The sequence below is a fragment of the Vicia villosa genome, linkage group LG3 (genome assembly GCF_029867415.1).
Source record: "Vicia villosa cultivar HV-30 ecotype Madison, WI linkage group LG3, Vvil1.0, whole genome shotgun sequence".
In the NCBI taxonomy this organism is placed as follows: domain Eukaryota; kingdom Viridiplantae; phylum Streptophyta; class Magnoliopsida; order Fabales; family Fabaceae; genus Vicia; species Vicia villosa.
In genome coordinates, this window is record NC_081182.1 from 140,455,479 (window position 1) to 140,479,261 (window position 23,783).

General features: G+C 32.0%; 2 protein-coding genes across 2 annotated transcripts; both read right to left on the reverse strand.

Annotated features, from left to right (window-relative positions):
* Window positions 1-3,147: 3,147 nt before the first annotated feature.
* On the reverse strand, window positions 3,148-3,789 carry LOC131659067 (uncharacterized). The gene is made up of 2 exons (XM_058928308.1): window positions 3,406-3,789; window positions 3,148-3,288 (listed from the first exon to the last, which is right to left on the reverse strand). Exons 1-2 carry the CDS (start codon window positions 3,787-3,789, stop codon window positions 3,148-3,150), a joined length of 525 nt encoding a protein of 174 aa, XP_058784291.1.
* A 33-nt stretch (window positions 3,790-3,822) lies between these two features.
* LOC131659068 (uncharacterized) lies at window positions 3,823-5,617 on the reverse strand. The gene is made up of 4 exons (XM_058928309.1): window positions 5,432-5,617; window positions 4,700-5,253; window positions 4,081-4,612; window positions 3,823-3,972 (listed from the first exon to the last, which is right to left on the reverse strand). Exons 1-4 carry the CDS (start codon window positions 5,615-5,617, stop codon window positions 3,823-3,825), a joined length of 1,422 nt encoding a protein of 473 aa, XP_058784292.1.
* Between the last annotated feature and the right edge of the window lie 18,166 nt (window positions 5,618-23,783).

The following is a 23,783-nucleotide window of genomic DNA, read 5'->3' on the forward strand; positions in this document are numbered from 1 at the left end:
ATAATAACTATAAAGTGCAAGAAGGAAAGAACAATGTATGTTTATACTAGTTCACTTGAGAAATTCCCAAGCTAGTCTAGTCCACCCGCCAAGGTGATTTCGCCTATCTCAATCAAGGTCTTAATCCACTATAACCAAACTGATTATAATGTCACGGGCAATCGCCAGTGACTAACAATGCACAAGCAACTGCAGGTTACTAACTACAATGCATAAGCTACCTGCAAGTGACTAAACCTACACAAGCTACCCGCAAGTGACTAACCCTGCACAAGCAACCTCCTGTGACTAACCCTGCACAAGTAACCGCCTGTGACTGAAAACCTTTAAGACTCTCTAGTCCTAACCAAGACTACTGACCAACAGGTCTCTTGAGGCACAATCAAACAACTATTTAAATCTGAGTTTGTTTACACTACAAGTGCTTCTACACAAGCTAAATGTAAATGATATATTTCAAAAGCTATACTTAAGAGTGTAAAGCTATGAACAGTCTTTCAATAATGGATATGATCGTGAATTAGCAGCTTTCTATTTAGTCTTCAAGCCCTTTATATAGCCAATATAATAATATATTCGTAGGAGGGTAGTTTTGGAACTTCATAGAATTTTGCAGCTTGAACATAGTGGGAGACAAGATAGTACGCAACGTCTGTACTTTCTTGGTAGTGGAACGAAACATTCGTATGTACCTTGTACTTCGTACTACATAACTTTATCTTCTATACTTCTTGAACTTCAGAGGCTCACAACATGAGTAGGAAGAAAAGAAAATAAGCTTTGGATCTTCAGAACATCAAGTCTTCAGAGTTTTCATAACCACATCTTCAGAGTCTTCAACACTTGGTCTTCAAAATCATTTGTCTTCAAAACTTGAGTCTTCAGAACTTCAAGTTTTCAGATTCTTTAGAACCACATCTTCAGAGTGTTCAATACTTGGTCTTCATAATGGTTTCTTTAAACTTTGTATCAGAGTAATGACTTCAAATGCTTCTGAAGGTTTGCTACTATTCATCAGAACTTGTGTAGTGCGAAAACATAACTTGGTAGCATCTGATGTTTTGGCCACGCCTTTTCATCAGAATCTGAACCTGTTTGTTAAGTACTCAACATAAAAAACGTTAGTATAACAAAATTGTTCATACAAACATACTCATTGTTATCATAAAAAATCAGAGACATATTCCAGAACCAAATCTTTTTATAACAAAAAAATCTTACAACCTTTATTCAATAGGGGTTGTCACGTATTGTACTTGTACAACTTGTAACAAGGTAGGGGTGTCCAAGGTGTGACTGTGAATTACATTAGTGAGATATGAGTATTTTAAATATTGTATTTTCTTAGGAAAATCAAGTGTATATCTATGTGCTTGTCGTCTGCAACCATTAGATGATCATGTTGTTTTTTATGATGGCAACACCTTAAGTCAAATGGCATTTAGAGAATTATTTATCTCTCAATGGTCAAGATGTTCTTTGTGACATCAAATCCACTATAATGATGACAACATCTAAGGTAAAATAGAATACAGTGAAGTCTATGGTAATAATTGTCCTCAAAACTCTAATGATGGCATCTGATAATTTTTCTAATCTCAAGCCTCATCAGTTAGAAGAGTGAAAATCTACATGAAGTTATAAATCTATTAAGAATCAAGCATTGAAACTTCAAGCTCCAAAGTTGGGAAAGAGAGAAATTGTGAAAGCTCGTCAGCTCTTATGCTTAACATGTGTCTAAGTGATTTGTTTAATATAAAGGTATAAGAGTAATTCTCGAGAAACTAAGGCATCACACACACACAAATATGTATTAAAGCCTCTCTTATTTCATAAAAAACTAAAAATATTATTACATGCGTCTTTAATTCATTATTGACTAGTTTAATCAATTAGGAGGAATTCGTATACTAGTTAATTGATTAACTCATTTTAAACTCCTCCAAATATATTAAGGAAGCCTCTAATCCATTAACGATGACGTCATTTAAAAACCTTTCATATCTGGTTTGTCTAACCCACTAACAACTAGGGTTAATCAATTGAACATTAAAAATGTCCATGGATCATTTCCTTTTTGAGTCAAATATTCTCCTATAAATGGAAGGCTTCTCCTCATATTGTTACACGTCAAAATTCGAATTAAAAATCATTCTTCCTTACTTTCTACTTTCTTCAGATCTATTTTTTTTGTTCTTCACTAAAACGACCTTAGTGTCGAGAGAGTGAAAAATATCTTTGAGATTTTTATACTGGTGATGTGCTTATCTCGTGCTTTAGGCAATAATGTATTGTCTCATGTGTAATATCTTTAATAAAAGTTTTTTTTTTTGTTCTTGAGATTAGCTTATTAAAATCTCAATCTGGTTCTTGAGCTCTACCGATGAAAAGCTTTGTTTGATGGGAGAGTAAGCCTTGTAAAATCTCTTGTTTTCTTTGAGAATAGTTTATGTAAAGTATCTTGTTTTCTTTAGAGACTAGCCCGTGTAAAATCTCTTGTTTAGTTGAAGATTACACTATTAGAATATCTTGTTTGACTCGTGAGATTAGCCAGTTAAAATCTTTATTTGGTTGTAAGAATGTTTGTGGCATAACCTGTAAAAAGCACACATATCTAGTGGAACAATCAAGAGAAACTCTTTGGGAGAGAAGTAGATCAGGTTGTTAACCCAACCTGTAAAAATCTATGGTACATGCTCTTTTTTCCTTATCTCTTTATTTTCCATCACTTTATTTTCTTTTCATTGTATATTTTTAGAGAAAAAGGGATATGCACTAACAGTGTAAAATATTTTTACTGTCAACCAATCACAACCATGTATCTAATTAACACACAATTTTAATTTTAAAAAATTAAGGGTTAAATATGTTAGTGGTCCATATAAATATGGCACTTTTCACTTATAATCTCTACAAAAAATTTCATCGAATTTTGATCCTCACAAAATTTTCCGTCACGAATTTTGGTCCCTCCCGTTAGATTACTCTAACGGAGGCTTACGTGGCACACCACGTGTCACCAGTGGCGAAGCGAGGAAAAATATAAAGCCTGGGCAAAAATTTAAATACTGCAAATAAATTGTATATAATATATAAATAGTCATCAAACAAAATAAAAGAGATGAAAGGTAACCTTACAATAGGATGTTAAATAAAATCACGAGGCAGATGTCCTTTCTGAGACTTCTTTGCGGTGAATGTCCGAATAATGTCAATATCATAAAGTGACTTGAATATCTCCCGCTCAGTGTAACATACCATCAAATCATTGAACCACACATCGTTGATCTTATTGCGCAATTTAGACTTGATAATCTTCATTGCTGAAAAGGCTCTTTCAACGCATGCTGTTGACACCGGTAATATCAAAGCTAACTCAATAAGTTTGTAAACCAATGGAAATACCAAATGTTTATCAGTTTGAACCATATTTATAGTCAAACTTTGAACATCTTCACAAGTAAAAAATGAAGCATTTCTTTTCATTTGAAGAACATAAGTTTCAAGTTGATCCCTTATTGTTCGACGGTCATCATCACAAAAGTCTTCATGATAAATATCAGCAAGACGGGCAAGCTTATCAACATCAAACTTGGAGAAGGAGTTCTTGGGGTCAAGACATGAGAAACAATCAAGGATAATGTTACTTCCTTCACTAAAGCGGTGATCCATCTCGACACATATTTTGTCAATAGCTACATAAAAAATCTCTGCACGATAATGATGAAGATTAGTGATAGTCCTCCCTTCTGCCCTTGACCGACCCCGAACTGGTATTTCATCATCCATATTAGGCACTTGAATACATTTAGCAACACAAAATTATTGTACATCGGCAAATAAATTATCCCAACCACTATCTCTCATTGTGGCCAGCCGAGCTTTGACAACATCAACTAATTCCATGGCATTCACAATATTAAGATCTTTTCTTTGCAAGACATTTGAAAGCTCATTTGTGATACCAAACAACTTTAACATTAACTTCAAAATAAAAGAAAATTTAAAACTCTCCATTTTTTCTATCAAACCTGCTGCTTGAGATGCTACACGTCCATCTCCATTAACCATACTAAGTACCTTTAACACAGATGGCCATATTTGATCCAAACGAAGCAATGTAGTATGATGTGAACCCCATCTAGTATTCCCGGGTCTAGTGAGACTAGATGATTGGTGCAATCCCCTTCCTTTAGATATCTCACCCCTCTCAAGTTGATTTAAAATATCTTGGTGTTGAGCCTCCGTCAAAGCATCTCTCTTCTTACAAGATGCACTTGTTGTGTTCACAATTAAGGATATGTACTCAAAGAAATCATGAATAGATGAGCAACTACTAGCAACAGACACAACAACCAATTTCAAACGGTGAGCATAACAATGGACATAGAAAGCATAAGGGTTTTCATCTAGAATCTTTCTTTGCAAACCATTAAATTCACCTCTCATATTTGAAGCTCCGTCATATCCTTGCCCTCGTATCCTTGAAATAGATAACGTGTACTTATCAAGAATACCATAAAGAGCATCCTTTAATGCCTCAGATGTAGTATCTTTGACATGATGTAGAGCAATGAATCGTTCCACAATATGCCCTTTGTCGTTAACAAACCTAAAACAAATTCAACAAGTTTACTTGGTGGCATAGTAAGTAATGAAAAATGAAAAATAGAAATTGAAAACAAATACAATTACTAACCTCAACATCACCTCCATTTTCTCTTTGATAGATATATCACGTGGCTCGTCAATAAGCACGTAAAATTGTATATCACCAAGCTCTTCCATAATCTCCTTGGTAACTTCATGTGCACAACACATTGCAAGCTCCTTTTGAATGTCACTAGAAATCATTGTGCAATTTTTTCCACCACGATTAAAAGCATCACTCACTTGTTCATCCTTAGCTTTTACCCAATTTACCATCTCTCTAAAATTTCCCTTATTTAGAGAAATAGAGGATTCATCATGGCCACGGAAAGCCATGCCTTGTGCAATTAGATATCTTGAACAATCTACAGAATAAGTCAAACGAATCTTATATAATTCTTCTGATTCCTTGGTTGCTCTAGCAAACTTACTAGCCACACTTTGTCTTTGATTATTATAATCATCGTAGTGCTTGACACATGAGTTATGCAAACTATTATGACTACCAACGTGATCTTTCAAGCCTTGAGATGCATGCTTCCAATCTTTATATCCACTTTTAGTGAAGACTTCAAAACCAAAGTGCTCGGCCCTCCCGGGTTTCTTAAAGAGAAAGCAATAAAAACAAATAAGCTGCATCTTTTATCTCACAATATTCTAACCATGCATAATTCTTATACCATGATTTACTAAATGCTCTTTTAGCACTTCCAAATAAAGTACGAGGAAAGCTTGTCAAATCTGGTTGCATTGGACCCTTCAATATATATGCCCTCCTCACTTGGTCTTGAATATCCGGAGCATACTCATTAATTTGTTTCCTAAGACCTGGATAACGCACAATCTCATTTGGATTAAACTCATCCATCACATTATTAGGTATTGATTGTAATTCGGCTTCCGCTTGCTCAACATTCACATTCTCAGTACTTTCTCTATCAACCAAAAATCTCCTCATCTCTGTCATTGAATAAAACAAATCAAACAATTAATTACAATAAGCCCAATAAAACTATAAAAAAATGTAGGCAAAACGGATACAAATACAAATACTAGTTTAAATAGAGTTACAACAGTATTTTCTATACAATCAACCTACGCCTAAAGATTAGGGACTAACTATTTTCTATCATTGCTGAAATAACTAAGAAAAGAAAAAAAAAAATAATGCTGCATCAGTACAAGATAAAATTGCATGATTCTCTCCAATATCTAAAATCATCTAAATTATTCTACATAATCAATTTTTTTTTTAAAAAGCCAAAGGGAAAAAGCTTTTTTATGGTAATGTATACGAAGCTACTACACATGGAGGTTGGAGGGCTTGTTAAATTCTTAAAGAGTAAATTGTGTAATCTGTCTTCCACCATTGAATCAATAAGTCCCATCTTATTTCACTCAATCCAATATAAAACTTATTGATTCAATGGTAGAAACAAACCTGTAAATGGCAAGTTGCAATTATATACAACAGAATTTGCCTGACAAATAAAACAAATCTGTTAGATCATAGATGGTCCTTCAAGCCCTGAATCTGTTGCTGCAAAATCTCTTAATCTTCAACAAGTTTATTTGGTCAGTTTCTGTTTTGTTTCATCTTAGGGTTAGACAGTGTTGACAGAAGGAAGGAAAAGATTTTATGAATCATTCAAACTAGCAAAATCAAAACATTAATGGAGATTGGAGAAGGAAGGTTACTGTCTTACCGAATCAGTGAAGGTTGGGGGTCGTCGGCGCGGCGGAGGTGGCGGTGCTGCACTGCTGCTGGTGTGGGTAGCTGTCGATCGAAGCGAGGATGACGGAGGCGCAAGTGAGTGAAGAGAGGTGGAGAGCGGTAAAAGAGTGGTTGAAATTGAAAGGGAGTGGGTTGAGGGAAAACGGTGCTTTTGTTTTGTTTTTTTTAATTTAATATTAACTTTTTTTTTCCACTCCAACTAAAAAAAAAATTTGGGTCAGCCTGGGCAATGGCCCACCCTCGCCGGGCCCAAGTTTCGCCTATGCGTGTCACGCCATGTCAGTAACAGTCAACACTAAAGAAAAAGAGACAGATTGCGGGGGTTTTAAACCCCCTTTAAATAACTTAAAAACAATAATTTTTACAAGCAATTAATCAAACCGTTGGTAGGGAATTCAAGTTTTAATTCAGCTATAATGGAAAATATTTTGAATTGCAATAATCACTTCAATAAAAATTCAGTTAATTGTTAAAATCGTTCCAATTCAATTTAAAACTAGTTTATATTTATAAACTAGTTTATATTCTGTTTAAAATTTTAAACCAATTTTATATTTAAATTTTTAAAATTAGTTTTTGAATTTTATAAAAAATTGAAAATAAAAAATAAATAGTATAATTTTTATTATATGATGTTGTGTAACAGGAAAAAAATTGAAAATGCCAACTCATTTTTAAAATAAATATTAGGAGTATCTCTTTTATTAAATTTAAACCGTCACATTTTTTTTAAATAAACTCATCAGTACGTATTACAAATGCTAACTATGAAATAATTTAAATGAAAAAATTATTATAATATTAAAGGGAATCCAAACTAAAACAAAACGAAAAATTATGAAGTACTGTAATCAATAGTGTCATTTTTTGTTGTTGTCTCTTTTCCAATTTATTGCAACATGTATTTTTTTGTATTAAACAAAATAATTAAATTGATAATGAAAAAGGTAATATAATTAGAATCTTTAACAAATTGAATTGTAGCACAACGCAAATATCTTTGGTAGCAGTTTAAGAATGGAATTTAGAGCAAACCAAATGTTTAGAAGAAATAAGGAAGATATGTGTTAAAATGTATAAAAGTTCTCATTGATATTATAATAAAATCTAATGATATATTTTCAGAATTTAATTTTTTTAAAAAATAGTTTTTTAGGAAAAAGAATCAAATCTTTTTTTAATTTTCAGAAAAATATTTATTTTCATATTTTTGTACCAAAATTTGTATTTTAATTTTCTGGAAAAATTTTATTTTTGAGATTTTTTTTCAAAAAAACATTTATTTTAATTTTTTAAAATTGAAATTCAAAAAAAGTTAATATTTTTGTTTTCAGAATATTTTATTCTTTTTATGAGAAACTAACTTAGTAAACCAATTTTTATAAGAAAACTAATTCTGAACCGGTTTTAAACTGAATTTGAATTGCTTAAATTAAATGGTTCAGTTCATTAACCATTAAAGTGAGTTTGTGAGAACGATTTGCCTACCAACTGTTTGATAAATTGTTTGTGAGAAATTATTATTTTTTTCAGTTCATTAACCATTAAAGTGAATTGATAAACTGTTTAAAACCCCCGCAATCGGCCTCTTTTTCTTTAATTCTACCTTTGTCTGACGTGGTGAGACATGTGGCATGCCACGTAAGCTTCCGTTAGAGCAATCTAACGGGAGGGACAAAAATTTGTGACGAAAAATTTCATGAGAACCAAAATTCAGCAAAATTTTTTGTAAGGATAAAAGTGAAAAGTGTCATATTTATAGGGACTAAAAACTTATTTAACCCAAAAATTAATATGACATGAATAAGAATTTTGATTGGTTATATGAGTTGCACTACCTTTAAACTCATATTTTTAAATCATCAATTCTTTATTCTTTCTTTCATGTATTTTCAGTGCTTAATATTTGTTAAAACAATATAATCACCTTAAATCGTTTTATATAACAAATATTTTCTAATTGGACTTCAATTTCAACCAACACAATTCAACCCCTTCGAAATGAAAAATAATAGAAATTTTAAAAACATTGACTAGATAAATTTTTTAACAGTGTAATTAATATTTACAATAACTAATTTGAATAAGTATTAATTTATTTTCCTATTTTATAGCTATGAATATTTGACCAAATAGAATTTATTTAATTAATTTAAAAATCGTTATATACATACATTAATAATAAAATTAAAGAAATTCCATTTGGTCAAATATTTTCAGGAATTTAATTTTAAAGAAATTATCTTTTACTTTTAAGATATATATATATATATATATATATATATATATATATATATATATATATATATATATATATATATATATATATATATATATATATATATATATATATATATATATATATATATATATATAAAACAACAAAAATCATCAATACAAATTAAAATTAAAGTAAAAATAGAAACAATTTCAACAAAAAATCACAAGCAATTGAGAGTGTGCTCCTCTCAAGGTCTCAGGTTCGAAACCCGCTAGATTCAAATTGCTTATTAAAAACAAATCACAAGCAATTGATGAGGATTATGACAAAAAATCAAATTTGAATTGAGCAATACACCACCTTTCATGTGTGAAATGAGGTGGATCCTTTCAATCAAGAGATTCAAGTATCCTTCAATCTCATCGTACACATCCAACATATTATGCTCGTTGATTACATGTTCGACCTATACAAATTACAAATTATAAGTAACATTGATTATGATTGTGATGATAGATAAATAAATATATGTAATCAATTAAAGCCAATCAAGGAGAGCACGTTGGTGGTGATTGATTTTACATCAATGGCTGAAAAATTGTGTCTTCAGTAGAAACATTATCAACCAATTTATTAATCCAGTATCAAAACCAATGTAATATCATAAATAATAAAGTATTTTTCCATACCTAGTTTCCAAACATATATTATATTTGCTTAAGATATGGAACAATTATGCTTCATATCTATATAGTAGAAAGACAAAAATAGAAGAACAAAACCTTGAAGTGATTATTTCTCATGGAAAAAGACCATTAATACTCTGCATGACACACAACAATGTAAATTGGAAAGAAATGAGACAAGTTTACGGTATATGCATGTCATTCAATTTTGTGATGTTTTTGAAAAGTAAACTGAAGTGTGCTTACCAGCTTCTGTCAGCAGGGGCGGAGGGAGAGTATATTCAGGGGATGCAAATGAATCCCCTCAACTTTTCATTTTGAGGCTAATAATATGAGCTTTTTAATTTTTGAACCCCCTGAAATTTGTTGATTGCACCTCACTTGAACCATGCACCTCTCTTGAACCAATTTCATATAATATTCTGCCCATTATGGGCTCCACCATATTTTCTTTCACAAAACCGGTCCCTGATTTACAAATAGAACACAATCTTTAACAATTAAGATAGAAAATATAATGATAACTGTTTGCTTTTATATATATATATATATATATATATATATATATATATATATATATATATATATATATATATATATATATATATATATATATATATATATATATATATATATATATATATATATATATATATATATATATTTGTATATAAAAATATAATAATAATTTTTATTTATTTATATTAATAAAAAATATCATTTACAATATTTTGCACCCCCTGAGTGAGCCAGGGTCTTGGCTCCGCCACTGACTGTCAGTTAGACCATTTACAATGGAGTGTTGAAAATTATTCAATAGTTGAATGTCTACAATGGTTTGTTGAATGAGGTGTTTAATGTGATGTGAATTAATTGGTGTTGAAAAGATTCAACATGTTGAATGAGAAAAAAGTGGGGCCACATGCAACACTTTACACAATTTTATTGGTTGTTGTGATTATTTAGATTTTATTTTCTTTTAATCATTTAAAATTAATTATTTCGTAGTAAATAAATTTTTTATTTATTTTTATTTTTATTTTTATCAAAATTCATTATTTTTTTTCCTCTATAAATAGAGACTTGGTTCATTTGATTTGGACTCATAAAAAAAAATTCACTTTTTTCTCTCAATTTTTTTTTCTATTTAGCCTTAAAAAAATCATTGTTTGTAGCTCTAAACATCCTTGTAGTGAAATGGATCCCAACAATAACCCTTTTAACACCCTGAGGCAAGTGAGTCTAGTACACCGGAGTCATTCTCGACCGAGGTGCTACCTGCATTTGCGAATCACGTGCGTGCTAGATCTGTGATGCGTGATTCAAATGTACATCACGAATTGCAAGCAGATCTAGTCAAACACATATGGGAAAAGTTCGGAATATTTCATAATTAAATAAATTGTTTGTGAGCCGAGTCTATTGTACTAATTAAATTATGTGTGTTTCATTTTTTGTGTGTTTCTTTTTTAGTGTGTTGTGTGTTTAGTGTATTTATTGCATTTTTAAGTTTTTTTATAATTTTATTTTTTTTAAAAAATAACTATTTTTACATCTCTTATTTATTACTTGCAAGAAAAAAAATTAAGAATAGAAAATTAGAAAAAATAAATAAATTATTAAATTTAAAAAAAAAGTTTAAATATTAATTATTTTAATTTAATTTTAATTGATAATAGATATTAATATATAATCATAAAAACAAAACTTTAAAAGAAAATAAGAATATGATGTGGGGTAGGGTGTTGAATTTTATTAAACAAAACCATTGTAGTGAAAAAAAATTGAATAGGTGTTGAATTATTAGGTGGAAGAGAGAGAAGATGATGTGGAAGATAAAAAGTGAAAAAGTAGGGTGTTGAATAATGTAACCATTGTACATAGTCTTATGGTACACCCCTGTGATGTTTTAAGTTCCAATTACCGCAACCTTCGAATTCCTCGCATCAACACCTGCAACAACACAAATTTGTAATAGACACAGTCAGAGGAAGAAGGTTCAGATCGGAACCACAAAAAGAAACTCAAAACTAACGCGTAGAAAAATCAAAAGCACCGTACCTGAATAGTTTTCTAACGGTTACGTTCTCTTCTCTTTGCGATTAAATCACATCAAACAACAGAAACAACAGTGAATCAACCGCAAATTATAACCGATTTCGACACATAAACTCAAACACCGACATCACCTCGACGCTTTGTTGCCGCTTGGATTAACAAAATTTTCCTTTTCACTGTCATCTTCATATGATGACAGTAGCTTCTTCTGCATTGATTAAACGCTTGGCGAACAAATCGGTCAGTAGAATATGATGTAGTTTGTATTTTGAAAAGTATGAAATCAATAGTGCTGTAATTTTGTCAAGCTGAATAATATGTGACACTAACTGTGATTGACAAATTCACTTGCTCTCAAGGCATCAGAAGATCATATAGCTTACTGACTTGATGGAACAGGAAACAAAACACATGAAGTTTGTCAATAATTCAAATAATTCAAATAAGTACAAGATCATTACCTGAATGTAGTTGTTTTTGAAACATGAGACCTAGTTTCTTCAGATTTCAACAACAATAAAGATATATGTCCTCAAAATGAAAAGTCTATACAAAGAGCCTTCATGATCATAATGCAAATAGTCTATACGCTATAGATATGTAATGTTTCAGATATAATTTAATAATATTTCCACTCAGTTTCCTGCAACTAAACGGATATTAATTACATGAAACATTTCAGATGTAACTTAAAATCAGATATTAATCGCATCACATGTAACGTTTCAGATATAATTTTATCAGTTTAACAATTTAATAGAGCACCAAAAGCCCGTGAAAGGTTACCTTGTACAGTGAATGGTTACCTTGTGGCTGGATAGCGTTAAAAGGAGGCAGATCTGGGTCGGAACTGCACGATTTAACATCGGAGAAACTGGGTCGACAATTTTAAAGCTAGAGAGAGCGTATCAATGAAATCAAAACAACACACCATAAACAGATCTATATCTTTTTCTTCAACAACTTGTATTAAACAAAAAATTCATCATGAACATTGAACAAAGTTTATGGCGCAGAAAATGTACATGAACATTCAAGATATATACTCAATAATAATTAGAAATTGTAAGATCTGCGAAAATCTATAGAAAACTATACAAAGATGAAGAAAAAAACATGAACATGAGTGGAAAAACATTTCATACCTGTGTGGAAAGACCTTGAAACGGGGCGACTAATATGAAGTCGCGGGTGTTCGGTTTGACGAAAAACAGATGAAAGAAGAGAAAAGAAGTGCGGAAGATCAGAGAGAGCGCCCAGATGAGAAAGAGAGATAAAGAGGAAGAGAGAGGGCAGAGGAGGAAGAGAATGTGAGGGAAATGTGTCAGAAATAGGAGAGGAGGGAAAAGCGGAAAGAGATAGTTAGAGAGTATTGAAAATGAGAAAGAGGGTGGATAGAGGAGAATGAGAGGGAAAAGGGAATTTGAAAAAATTGAATGCCACTTGTACAAAAGGACTATTTTTATTGGTTGGAATTAATTCAATTAGTAAATTACAATAAGGGGCAGTTCTTAGTATTAATTATAAAGCAAGGAAGGGTAATTTAGACGGTTTGGTGGCATGTTGTATTCTTAGTTAGGTAGTTGATTAATTGAAATTGATATTTTATATAATATTTAATTTTAATATGTATTATTTTATTTTCTAATTATATGACTATGCATATTTTTATAAGACCAATAATAAATAACTTTAGTATGTTAAATATTTTACCAAATGGTTATTTCATTTAGTCAAATATTCAACTTATTAAAGCTATTGATTTAGAGACAAAATTAGTATTCATAGTTAAATATTTGAAAAAAAATTAATACATATTAAAATTAATTATTTAAAAAATTTGAATATATATTAATAAATTATAAAATAAATTTTATATAGTAAACTTCTTAAATATTAATAATATTATTAATATATATATATATATATATATATATATATATATATATATATATACATATATATATATATACATATATATATATATATACATATATATATATATATATATATATATATATATATATATATATATATATATATATATATATATATATATATATATATATAAAATATTGAATTGCAAAAATTTTACTATAATAAATTTCATTAGCTATTTAATCAATTCAAAATAAACTTTATATATTATTTAATTTTAATAAGTATTAGTTTATTTTTCTACTTTAGGACTATGAATATTATTATTTGATTAATAATCTATTGCTTTGACATGTTGAATAATTGACCAAATGGAATTGGTCGAATACATAACGTATTAAAGCTATTAATTATCTCAATCAAAAAATAGTATTTATAGTCATAAAGATAAGAAAATAAACTAAAAGTTATTTTAGTTAGTAATATAATCAACTTTTAAAAATTAATAATATATATATATATATATATATATATATATATATATATATATATATATATATATATATATATATATATATATAATATCTGTAATTTAATTAGTAATTCAATTAATTCAAATTGAAATTTTATATAGTATTTAATTTTAATATGTATTATTTTATTTTCTAATCATATGACTATGAATATTTTTATAAGACCAATAATAAATAACTTTAGTATGTTAAATATTTTACCAAATGGATATTTCATTTCGTCAAATATTCAACGTATTAAAGCTATTGATTTTGAGCCAAAAATAGTATTCATAGTTAAATATATGAAAAAAAACTAATACATATTAAAATTAATTATTTTAAAAATTTAAATATATATATATATATATATATATATATATATATATATATATATATATATATATATATTAATAAATTATAAAATAAATTTTATATAGTAAATTTCTTAAATATTAATGATATTATTTTTATTTATATCAAAAGTTAATTTTACTATATATATATATATATATATATATATATATATATATATATATATATATATATATATATATATATATATATATATATATATATATATATATATATATATATATATATATATATATATATATATATATATATATATATATATATATATATAGTCAATGCAAGAAAACTCTGATACTTAAAACACTTCAAACACCAACAAGAGCTGCAAAGAAAACTATGATGATCAGAAGATCTATAACGTTATAATAGTCAATGCAAGATCAATTCGTAACGGTTGAGAATTAATTACATCGGACATAATCTTCATTTTCGGAAATAGCATTAATCGACATTTCATCAACATTCCAAAACAAGAAAATATGTCTCTCAACGGATCAAAAGTTCACCCTATATAAAGAGGACATCGGTAAAGAAAAGAGATGACTTACGCACGCACGAATTCAAGAGCTCTAAAATTTGATTATCATTCTATTTTATTCATATTTGTAAATTGTGCTTAAATTGTGTACACATCACACTTGTGATATAGCTTATAAGAAGCAAGTCTTTAAACACACAAAGTTGTAATCGTATAAGTGTTACCTTGGGAAAACTGGATTGTGGTTGTTCTCGAGAAGACTTAAATAGTAACTTAAGTGATATTGTAATCATCGTTTTGATTAGTGGATTAAGACCTCATAAGAGAGAGGTGAAATCACCTTAACAGGGTGGACTGGAGTAGTTTGAGTTCAAACAAACTAGGATAACCAAACGTGTCATAATTTTTAATTTGTTTAAAACCACAATCCAGCCCCCCTTATTGTGTTTTTTGTTTCTTAAATTGGTATCAGAGCCTGGTTCTGGGTGCATACACTTAAGCGTGTTAGAAAAAGATCCTAAAAGAAAAATACTTTGACGGAACCAGTTAAAAACAACAACAATGATAACTATGATGATAGATAAAAAATCAGTGGCAAACCACGAATGTTCAATGAAGAGAACTTCGATTACTAGAAAGACAAAATTGAGAGTTTCTTTCTAGCTCATGATGCTGATCTCTGGGATATGGTAACAGGTGCTTACAAACATCCGGTAAATGAAAGTGGTCAAAAGATCAAAAGAAAAAGTATGACTGATCAATAGAAGAAAGAGTTCAAAAATCATCACAAGGCCAGAACCATACTTCTAAGTGCCATTTCATTCACAGAGTATGATGCATGAAGGAAACACTCAAGTCAAAGAGACCAAAGCCCTTGCACTCATTCAGAAGTACGAAGCTTTCAAAATGGAAGAAGATGAAACAGTTGAGACAATGTTCTTAAGTTTTCAAATTCTTGTTGCTGGATTGAAAGTTCTGGACAAAGGATACTCAACAGCTGATCATGTAAAGAAAATCATCAAAAGCTTACCAAAAAAATAGAGACCCATGGTCACAGCGTTGATGCTTACCAAGAACCTAAACGCAATATCTCTTAAAGAACTTATCAGCACCCTGAGAAGTCACAAGGTAGAACTCGAAGAAGATGAACCCCAGAAGAAAGGTAAGTTTCTTGCTCTTAAATCTAAAAATAAGTTTAAAACTAACGCTTTTCAGGCAGAAGAAGAAAGTTTTAGAGGTTCCTCATCAGAAGAACACGAACTATCTCTTCTCTCCAGAATGGTTCAACAACTTTGGAAGCACAGAAAAAAGTTCAGAAACCCTAGAAGATCATACGATCACTCTAAATCATCTTCTGGACACAGAAAGTATAGAAGAAAGGAAATTGTTTGTTACGAATGTAAGGAACCAGGTCACTACAAAAGCGATTGTACCAAACTATAGAAGGAAAAACCAAAGAAGAGTTTTAACAAAGAAAAGAAGAAAAGTCTTATGGCTACATGGGATGATTCAGAATCTTCTGGAGTAGAATCAAAATCAGAAGATTAACGTGCCAACATTGCCTTGATGGCAAGTATATCAAGTGATGCCAGCTCATCCGAATCAGAATCAGACTCAAAAGAAGAAGAGGTATTCTCTAACTTTTCTAGATTTCAGAAACTTCGAATCAAATACAAGAACTTGAAACACGGTCTGGTATCTGATTCTAAGGAATCTAGAAAACTAAAAGCAGAAAAATCAGAGTTAAAAGAAAATCTTTTTAAACTAAAAAGTGAAAACTCGATTATTAAACACAAGTTACAACAAACTCGGAAAGATTCTGACTCAAAAGTTTCAACTAGTTATGATAGTGTCATAAAACAATATGATCACAGCTTTCAAAAATAAAAGCATAGATCGAAGCAAGATGGCTTCAATGATATATGGAGTTAGTAGAAATGCTAGAAAAGGTATAGGAAATGTGAAACCAAGAGGAGAAGAACCATATCAACCTAAGCACATTGACGATATGGTCATAAAAATCACACATATAAACTCTCACTTCACATATGGTCATACATATGATATAAAATATACTAGGAACTCTTATATCACAAATTCTCTTGAGAAATCTAAACTTAATCAGAATTTAGTAAAATCTAACAAACAAGGACCCAGAAAGATATGGGTACCTAAGGATAAAATCATCTATGTTGCAGATGTCCTTAACAGTAAGGTTGAAACACCAGTCATGGTGCCGGGACTCTGGATGCTCTCGACACATGACGAGAAGAAAGCATGTGTTCCAAAGTCTGGAACTTAAAACTAGAGGTTATGTAGGTTTCGGAGACTATTAGAAAGAACAAATCATTGAATTTCAAACTATTAGTACTAAAGTTAGCATTTTTGAAATGGAAAGCTCAGAAGTTCCAACAAACACAGAAAAAGACAAGATTATGGGAAATATAGATAAACCAATCAGAACAAGATCTGCCTTCAGAAACTGTGATAAGTATATTATGAGTTAGTTTCTCTGATCGTAGTTTTTTATTTTTGCTGCCTAATCTTAGTTGTGAACATCTGAGCAATTGCTCTTCTCAAGTTAAAGGATAATTGTCTAAAAAATTCTCTAGAAGATATGGAATATGCTCAAAAGATATAACATACAGTTCACTATATCAACAGCTGTCAACCCTAAACAACATATCAACTTCTGAGGCTGAACACGCGTTAAGAATCTGAAGAGCTGAAATGTTTGAGTTAATGCATTGAGGCGCGAGTCACATCAGTAACTATTTTCAAGAAATTTTACGCCATCCCTCTGTCAGAAATCATTACGTTTTTCTTAATCATTACATTTAATTTCTTAATTGCCATTAATATCATGTTTTGTTTCCGTTGGCTAGATGTATATATATATATATATATATATATATATATATATATATATATATATATATATATATATATATATATATATATATATATATATATATATATATATATATACTCACCTCCCTTCACTTTCACAATCCTTCTCACTCTCACTCACTTTCCATTGTCTTTAAAATTTGTGTATTCTTGCGTTTTTTCCTCTCTTCTTGCAAACCAAAACCCCTTCTCAAGACCCTAAGTTTTGTGAACAATGGCCTCCTCATCTCAACAATAACATCAATCTCAATAATTTGTTGCTCTTATCAATCCTGAGGAACGGTTTGTTGAACCCATACGAACTCTTCTCACTCCCGTCGATTCTCTAGAAGTTCTCTGTGAAATGCTTGTGGACTTCGAAAGTATGAAAGAAAATGGGTGTGACATTACTAAAGATGTTGCTTTCCAAGGATGGACAAGGTTTTTCGATAGGCTAACTGGTCCAGTTTTCCCAAAACTGGTCAAAGAATTTTGGATTCACGCAACTACCTCTAATCATCAAGTGACATCCTTCATAATGAGGAAGAAGATTGTCATCACTGAAGAACTGATTGGGAAACTCATAGGTCATGATGAAAATGTCATAAAATTTATTGAAATGGCAGAAAAAGGCTCTGACCTAAATCTTGTTTCTAAAGAAATTTTCACTCACGGGCAACCCTCCACCAAGATCAAAGAACTGAAGGGAAATCTCATAATCTGGGAAAGAATCATTCTTGGCTGCATCAACCACAGAAAACCAACACACTCTCCTGACTACATTAACATCGACCAACAATATATGTTATAATTCATCTCCACCAAAGCAAAGGTTCACCTCCCTCACTCTCTCTTCCGTCATCTGAAGACAAGTGTGAAGGAAACAAGAGAAGACGAGAAGTCAAAGAGAGATTGGATCCCTTTAGGGAGATTGATCTCAAATATTCTGACTGAAAACAAGTTGGTAGAAAATATGAGTGAAACCAATCAAACCGATAATCTGGAACCCTGTGTTGGAAAACCCTTCAACGCAAAGAGTCTTAAGAAGATGAAGATTATTGAAGTCATGAAAAAGGATCCCACTTTCACTACCAAAGAAGTCATCACAACCTGAAGAGTCCCTCTGGAGGATTTCCCATTCTTTTCAGCAGATACTCATCTAGAAATAGTCGTCAGATATCTGGATGCTTGTAAAAGGGATGGAACAACTACTGCAGTCAACATAAAAGATCTCAGGAAGCCTGCTCCAGAAGTTACCATCAGAAAAAATAAGAAGAGAAAAATTGTTGAAGTAACTTCTTAGAAGACTCCAAAGGCCGCTAAAAATAAAGGTAACCCATCTGTTACTTCTGTTGTAGAATCTGTATTTTTATCAACATCTGAAACATCAACATCTCCCAAACCCGCTGACCATCCAACATCTCCAATCATTGAGGATTTCAACATAGAAATCAATACTTCTGTACCAACAAATTCTATGAATAATCCACCTTCTACTCAACCAGAACTTGCACAAGTTCTGCATGATATTGAGAATTATGAACCCACTTTCGATGCTCCCCAAATAGAAAATCTAAATAACTCTTCTGAATAAATATCGGATCCTCCATCTCCTGTCCCTGATATTGACATTCCTCTCAATACCTTCTAGCCACTACACATTCTCCTCAAACCCTCAGAACCCTTCTCTATCCCATATATTCTCTCTCCCTATGAATCAACACCACCAAACACTCCCATCATCATTCCTGATACTCCATCTCTATCTCCTTCAAAATCTTCAGAAGATCACCTAAGAACCTTCATTGACCTAGAAGCATGGGGCAAACTTGTCTCATCTTCTAAAAAAATAGCCATTATCAAACTAAAACCAAAACCATCCAAATCAGATGTTGGTAAATCTATGATGGTTTTTGAGATTGAAATACATAGATGGGTTAACTCTCTAAAGCAAGCCTACATGGAAAATCTGAATCGAGCTGCCTCTGACTACTTTGAACCAAGTTCAGAAAATGGTTCAACACTGAGTCGCTGAAGTTGAAGGAACTCAGTTATGACATTGCTCAACAGAACTTCTATGATCATCTGAAGGCATTCAAGGATCAAGTTCTGAGTCTCTGGGAAAGGAAACCGGTTCATCATCTGGACAACTAACTCTGGGTGGAGCCACGGAAAATAAAAGTTAAAGAAAAATCTCTTAAACCTCAACCTATGGTTGTGTTTGAAGACAAAGCCAATTTTGTCGAGACTTCTTCAGAGAAAGCAGCGGGTGCAGTTGTTTTTGAGCTTCCCACTTCATCTGTTGAAACCACTTCATCCTCTATAGTTCTTAAATCTCTGGATGAGTTGAAGAAAGAGAATGAAGCAGTAAGGGCAAGGCTAGACAAGCAAGATGAAACTAACAAAGAGATCAAAGGTATGTTGGGCAAGCAAGAAGAATCAAGCAAAAAGATTAAAGATCTTCTAGCAACATTGTTCACAAGACTTCCACCTGGCCCTCCATCTTAATTTTACTTGAACTATCTTCTACTTACTTGTTATGCATGTTTTATCCTTCTGAATGAATGAATGTTTTTGCTACTAGTTACTTCTTATTTATCTATGCTCTTATGTTCTTTTTACTGCTTTTTGTATCTTTTTTATTAATGACAAAAAGGGAGAGAAACGTAAAATATTTTGAATCATAACAGTTCATCGGGACTAAGTCTCAAACATTTTAATATAACATAAAATATGCTTTATTTGATTGAAAAGAACAGGAAAACAACTGGAAGGAATTCTTAAAAGCTCCACCATAACTTCATCAAGACTTCCGTAAAAAAGCCAGCAGAATTTCTAGCAAATAATAAAGACTCCAATCAGGAAAGTATTAAATTTATTTGAGTATTCAACTCAGGGGGAGACTTTATGTTCTTATCTAATTATTTAAAATATATCAGTTTTTGTCATCATCCAAAAGGGGGAGATTGTTAGAACATAGTTTGTTTCTACATCTTTGAAAGAGTATTGATGATAACAAACACATAATATTCAATAAGAACAAATATGCACTCTAATCGCATTGTTTAACTTGCAGAAGTTCTGAAGATTGAAAAAGTGATTTCTCAAAAGCAGAAGGCTACATTAATAAAAGTTTATAAGAATAAGATGCTCTAGACCATAATTTCTCAGAAGCAGAAGGTTGCATTGAGAGAAGTTTACAAAAATAAGATGTCCTAGACAGTGATTTCTCAGAAGCAGGAGGTTGCATTGAGAGAAGTTTACAAGAATAAGAAGTTCTAGACGTTGAGAGAAGTATACAAGAACAAGAAGCTCTAGCGATCGAAGGAAGTTTACAAGAACAAGAAGTTCTGAAGACAAATGAGAAAGTCGTAAACCCTAATACTTAAAACGCTTCAACATTCTAAAACAAGAAAATATGTCTCTCAACGGATTAAAAGTTCACCCTATATAAAGAGGACATTGGCGAACAAAAAAGATGACTTACGCACGCATGAATTCAACAGCTCTAAAATTTTATTATCATTCTATTTTATTCATATTTGTAAATTGTGCTTAAATTGTGTACACATCACAGTTGTGATATAGCTTATTAGAAGCAAGTCTTTAAACACACAAAGTTGTAATCGTATAAGTGTTACCTTGGGAAAACTGGATTCTGGTTGTTCTCGAGAAGACTTAAACAATATTTAAAGTGATTTTGTAATCATCGTTTTGATTAGTGGATTAAGACATCGTGAGAGGCAAAATCACCTTAACATGGTGGACTGGAGTAGTTTGAGTTCAAACGAACCAGGATAACCAAACGTGTCATAAGTTTTAATTTGTTTAAAAACCCAATCCAACCCCCTTATTGTGTTTTTTGTTTCTTCAATATATATATATATATATATATAATTTTACCTTAAGTATATGTGTACTTCTTAATATTAAATACTATACATAGGCTTGTTTGAATGGGCTAATTTTAGCTCATCTACTACTTCAAGTTTATGAATTATACATGCCATCCCCCAAACTTATGAAAAGACCAAATTGTCCAACCAATTTTCATTACCACATTTTAAGAAATTTATGTGAAGAATTTGATTTATCAAATTTTCTGACGATTCCAGAAATTTAGAAGGCTTAGCGAAAATTTGACGAAAAAAATAAGATTTACAGAATTTTTTGTGAAATTTCCAGTATTTTCTACCAGAAATTTTGAAATTTTTGGTATTTCATACCGGATATTTGAAAATTTCTGGTATTTTTTACTGGAAATTTCAAAATTTCCAGTACTATAATCATTTGCCAATATTATCGGAAATTTGAAATTTCCAATGCATATTATGATACCAGAAATTTTATAATTTCAGGTATTTTAATTTAAAAAAAAAATCTATTTTCCTTATATTTTTAAATTTTGCAGTGAGGACCAGAGGAAGAGATGGTTCTATTGCGGGATGGACCACTAATTGAGAAGGTGAAGTTGCTCAAGCTACTGATGATGCGTAGGCGATGGCGGGGGTCCGCGCACTTCGCCGCCCAACTGGTTGAGCATCCATTACAGCGGAGGAGCCGATGGTTCAGGTGTAGACAATTCAGGAGCCAATGGATGAGGAGCAGGTGGCTAAGGAGCAGGTGGTTGTTGAGTCGGTGGTTCAAGTGGTCCAGGAGTAGGTAGTTGTTGAGCTGGTGGTTCAGGAGACGGTGGTTTAGGAGTAGGTGGTTCAGGATACAGACACCACCACTTATGCATCTACAGAGCCATCAGTACACACTGATGGAGGTTTCCCCGGAGAACCTTCTGAAAGGTCTATGTTGATGAGATACGCTGACCATATTGCTTATAGGATATGGCATGGCGAGGTATGTAATATTGGTCTTGTTTAAATGCTTAATTTTTATATTTATTATGCGATTTGATTTATACTAATTGTAATATTGGTCTTGTAATATTGGTCTTGTTTAAATGCTTAATTGTATTATTTTGTTAAAGGAGCGCCTAGTGTTGAAGGTCGCTTCTCACGGGTTGAAGTTAGAGAACTTCCCCGAGAGTCAGATGCCTGAGCAGGTGAGGAGGATAGTTGAGGATCTCTATCTGATAGACTTTGCTGGATGCTCCTGGACGATGTTAGATGCCTCCTTGTTATCAGCTTTTGTTGAAAGGTGGCACCCAGATCCATCATCCTTCTATCTTCCATATGGGGAGATGAAGGTGATTTTAGATAATGTGGATGCCCTCTTTTACATTATGATTGATGGTATGTTTTTCAAACCAGTTTATAGGGACCAGGCGACGGAGGTGTGCATGGTTATGGATGCTTTGGAGGTTGATGAGATTGATATACTACGTGAGTTTGGTGAGACTTGGGGTTTTCACCTTAGGATGTCTTAGTTGAGGACTACTTATCAGGAGCTTGTGGATGCAGAGAGGTACTAGGATGCCGCTAGGCCGTACATGCTACATCTAGTGGCATGTACTCTCTTTACGGACAAGTCTGGACTTTACCTAGATGTTCGATAACTTTCTCTATTCATCACCGTTGACACCCTATGTTAGGCTTGGAGAGTGGAGGCATTGACGATGTTCTACACGACGCTTGATGTTGCATCTCGTCCTGACACCAGACAGCTTGCTGGTTACCTGAGCTTGTTACAGGTATATTATAATTTATTAGATGGTTTTATGTTAAATTATTTGGGAGTATTTATTTTATGATTTTTTTATGCAGTGTTGGATCTACGAGCACTTCCCTCACATCTGTGAGCGGAAAATCCAGCGTGTTATGGCTACTAACCCATGGGCGAAAAGGTGGAAGGATAAACAAGCCATTCGAGGAGGGTTGATGGAGTACATGCGGAGGCTGGATGCTCTGACCTTGGATGATGTCATCTAGACACTGTATACAGCTCACCGCCCTCATCGTCCTTTTGAAGTATCTATTTTATATTCAGGGTATGTCAGATGGGAGATCCATGAGGCTACACACTTTCCAGAGAGGTGTCTACGCTAGTATGGCTATATACAGGGCATCCCACGTCCGGTCCCAGAGGCTCCAGCTGGTGGCATTGATCGATGGTTTCATAGTCACATCATTAGCTCTCCCCGTGAGATCAGTTATACAATCGTTGAGGTTCAGGAGCCTGGGCAGTGTGAGGATGGATACCTGGAGTGGTTCCATAGTGTGTCACACCCTAAGGTCGTACCACCTATCACATCATCTGATGTTCCAGGGCCTTTAGTTACCAGGGATTCACCCAATCCACCACCACGACCACCTCTGTAACACCCTTCTAAACCCCCGCGGAAAATAGA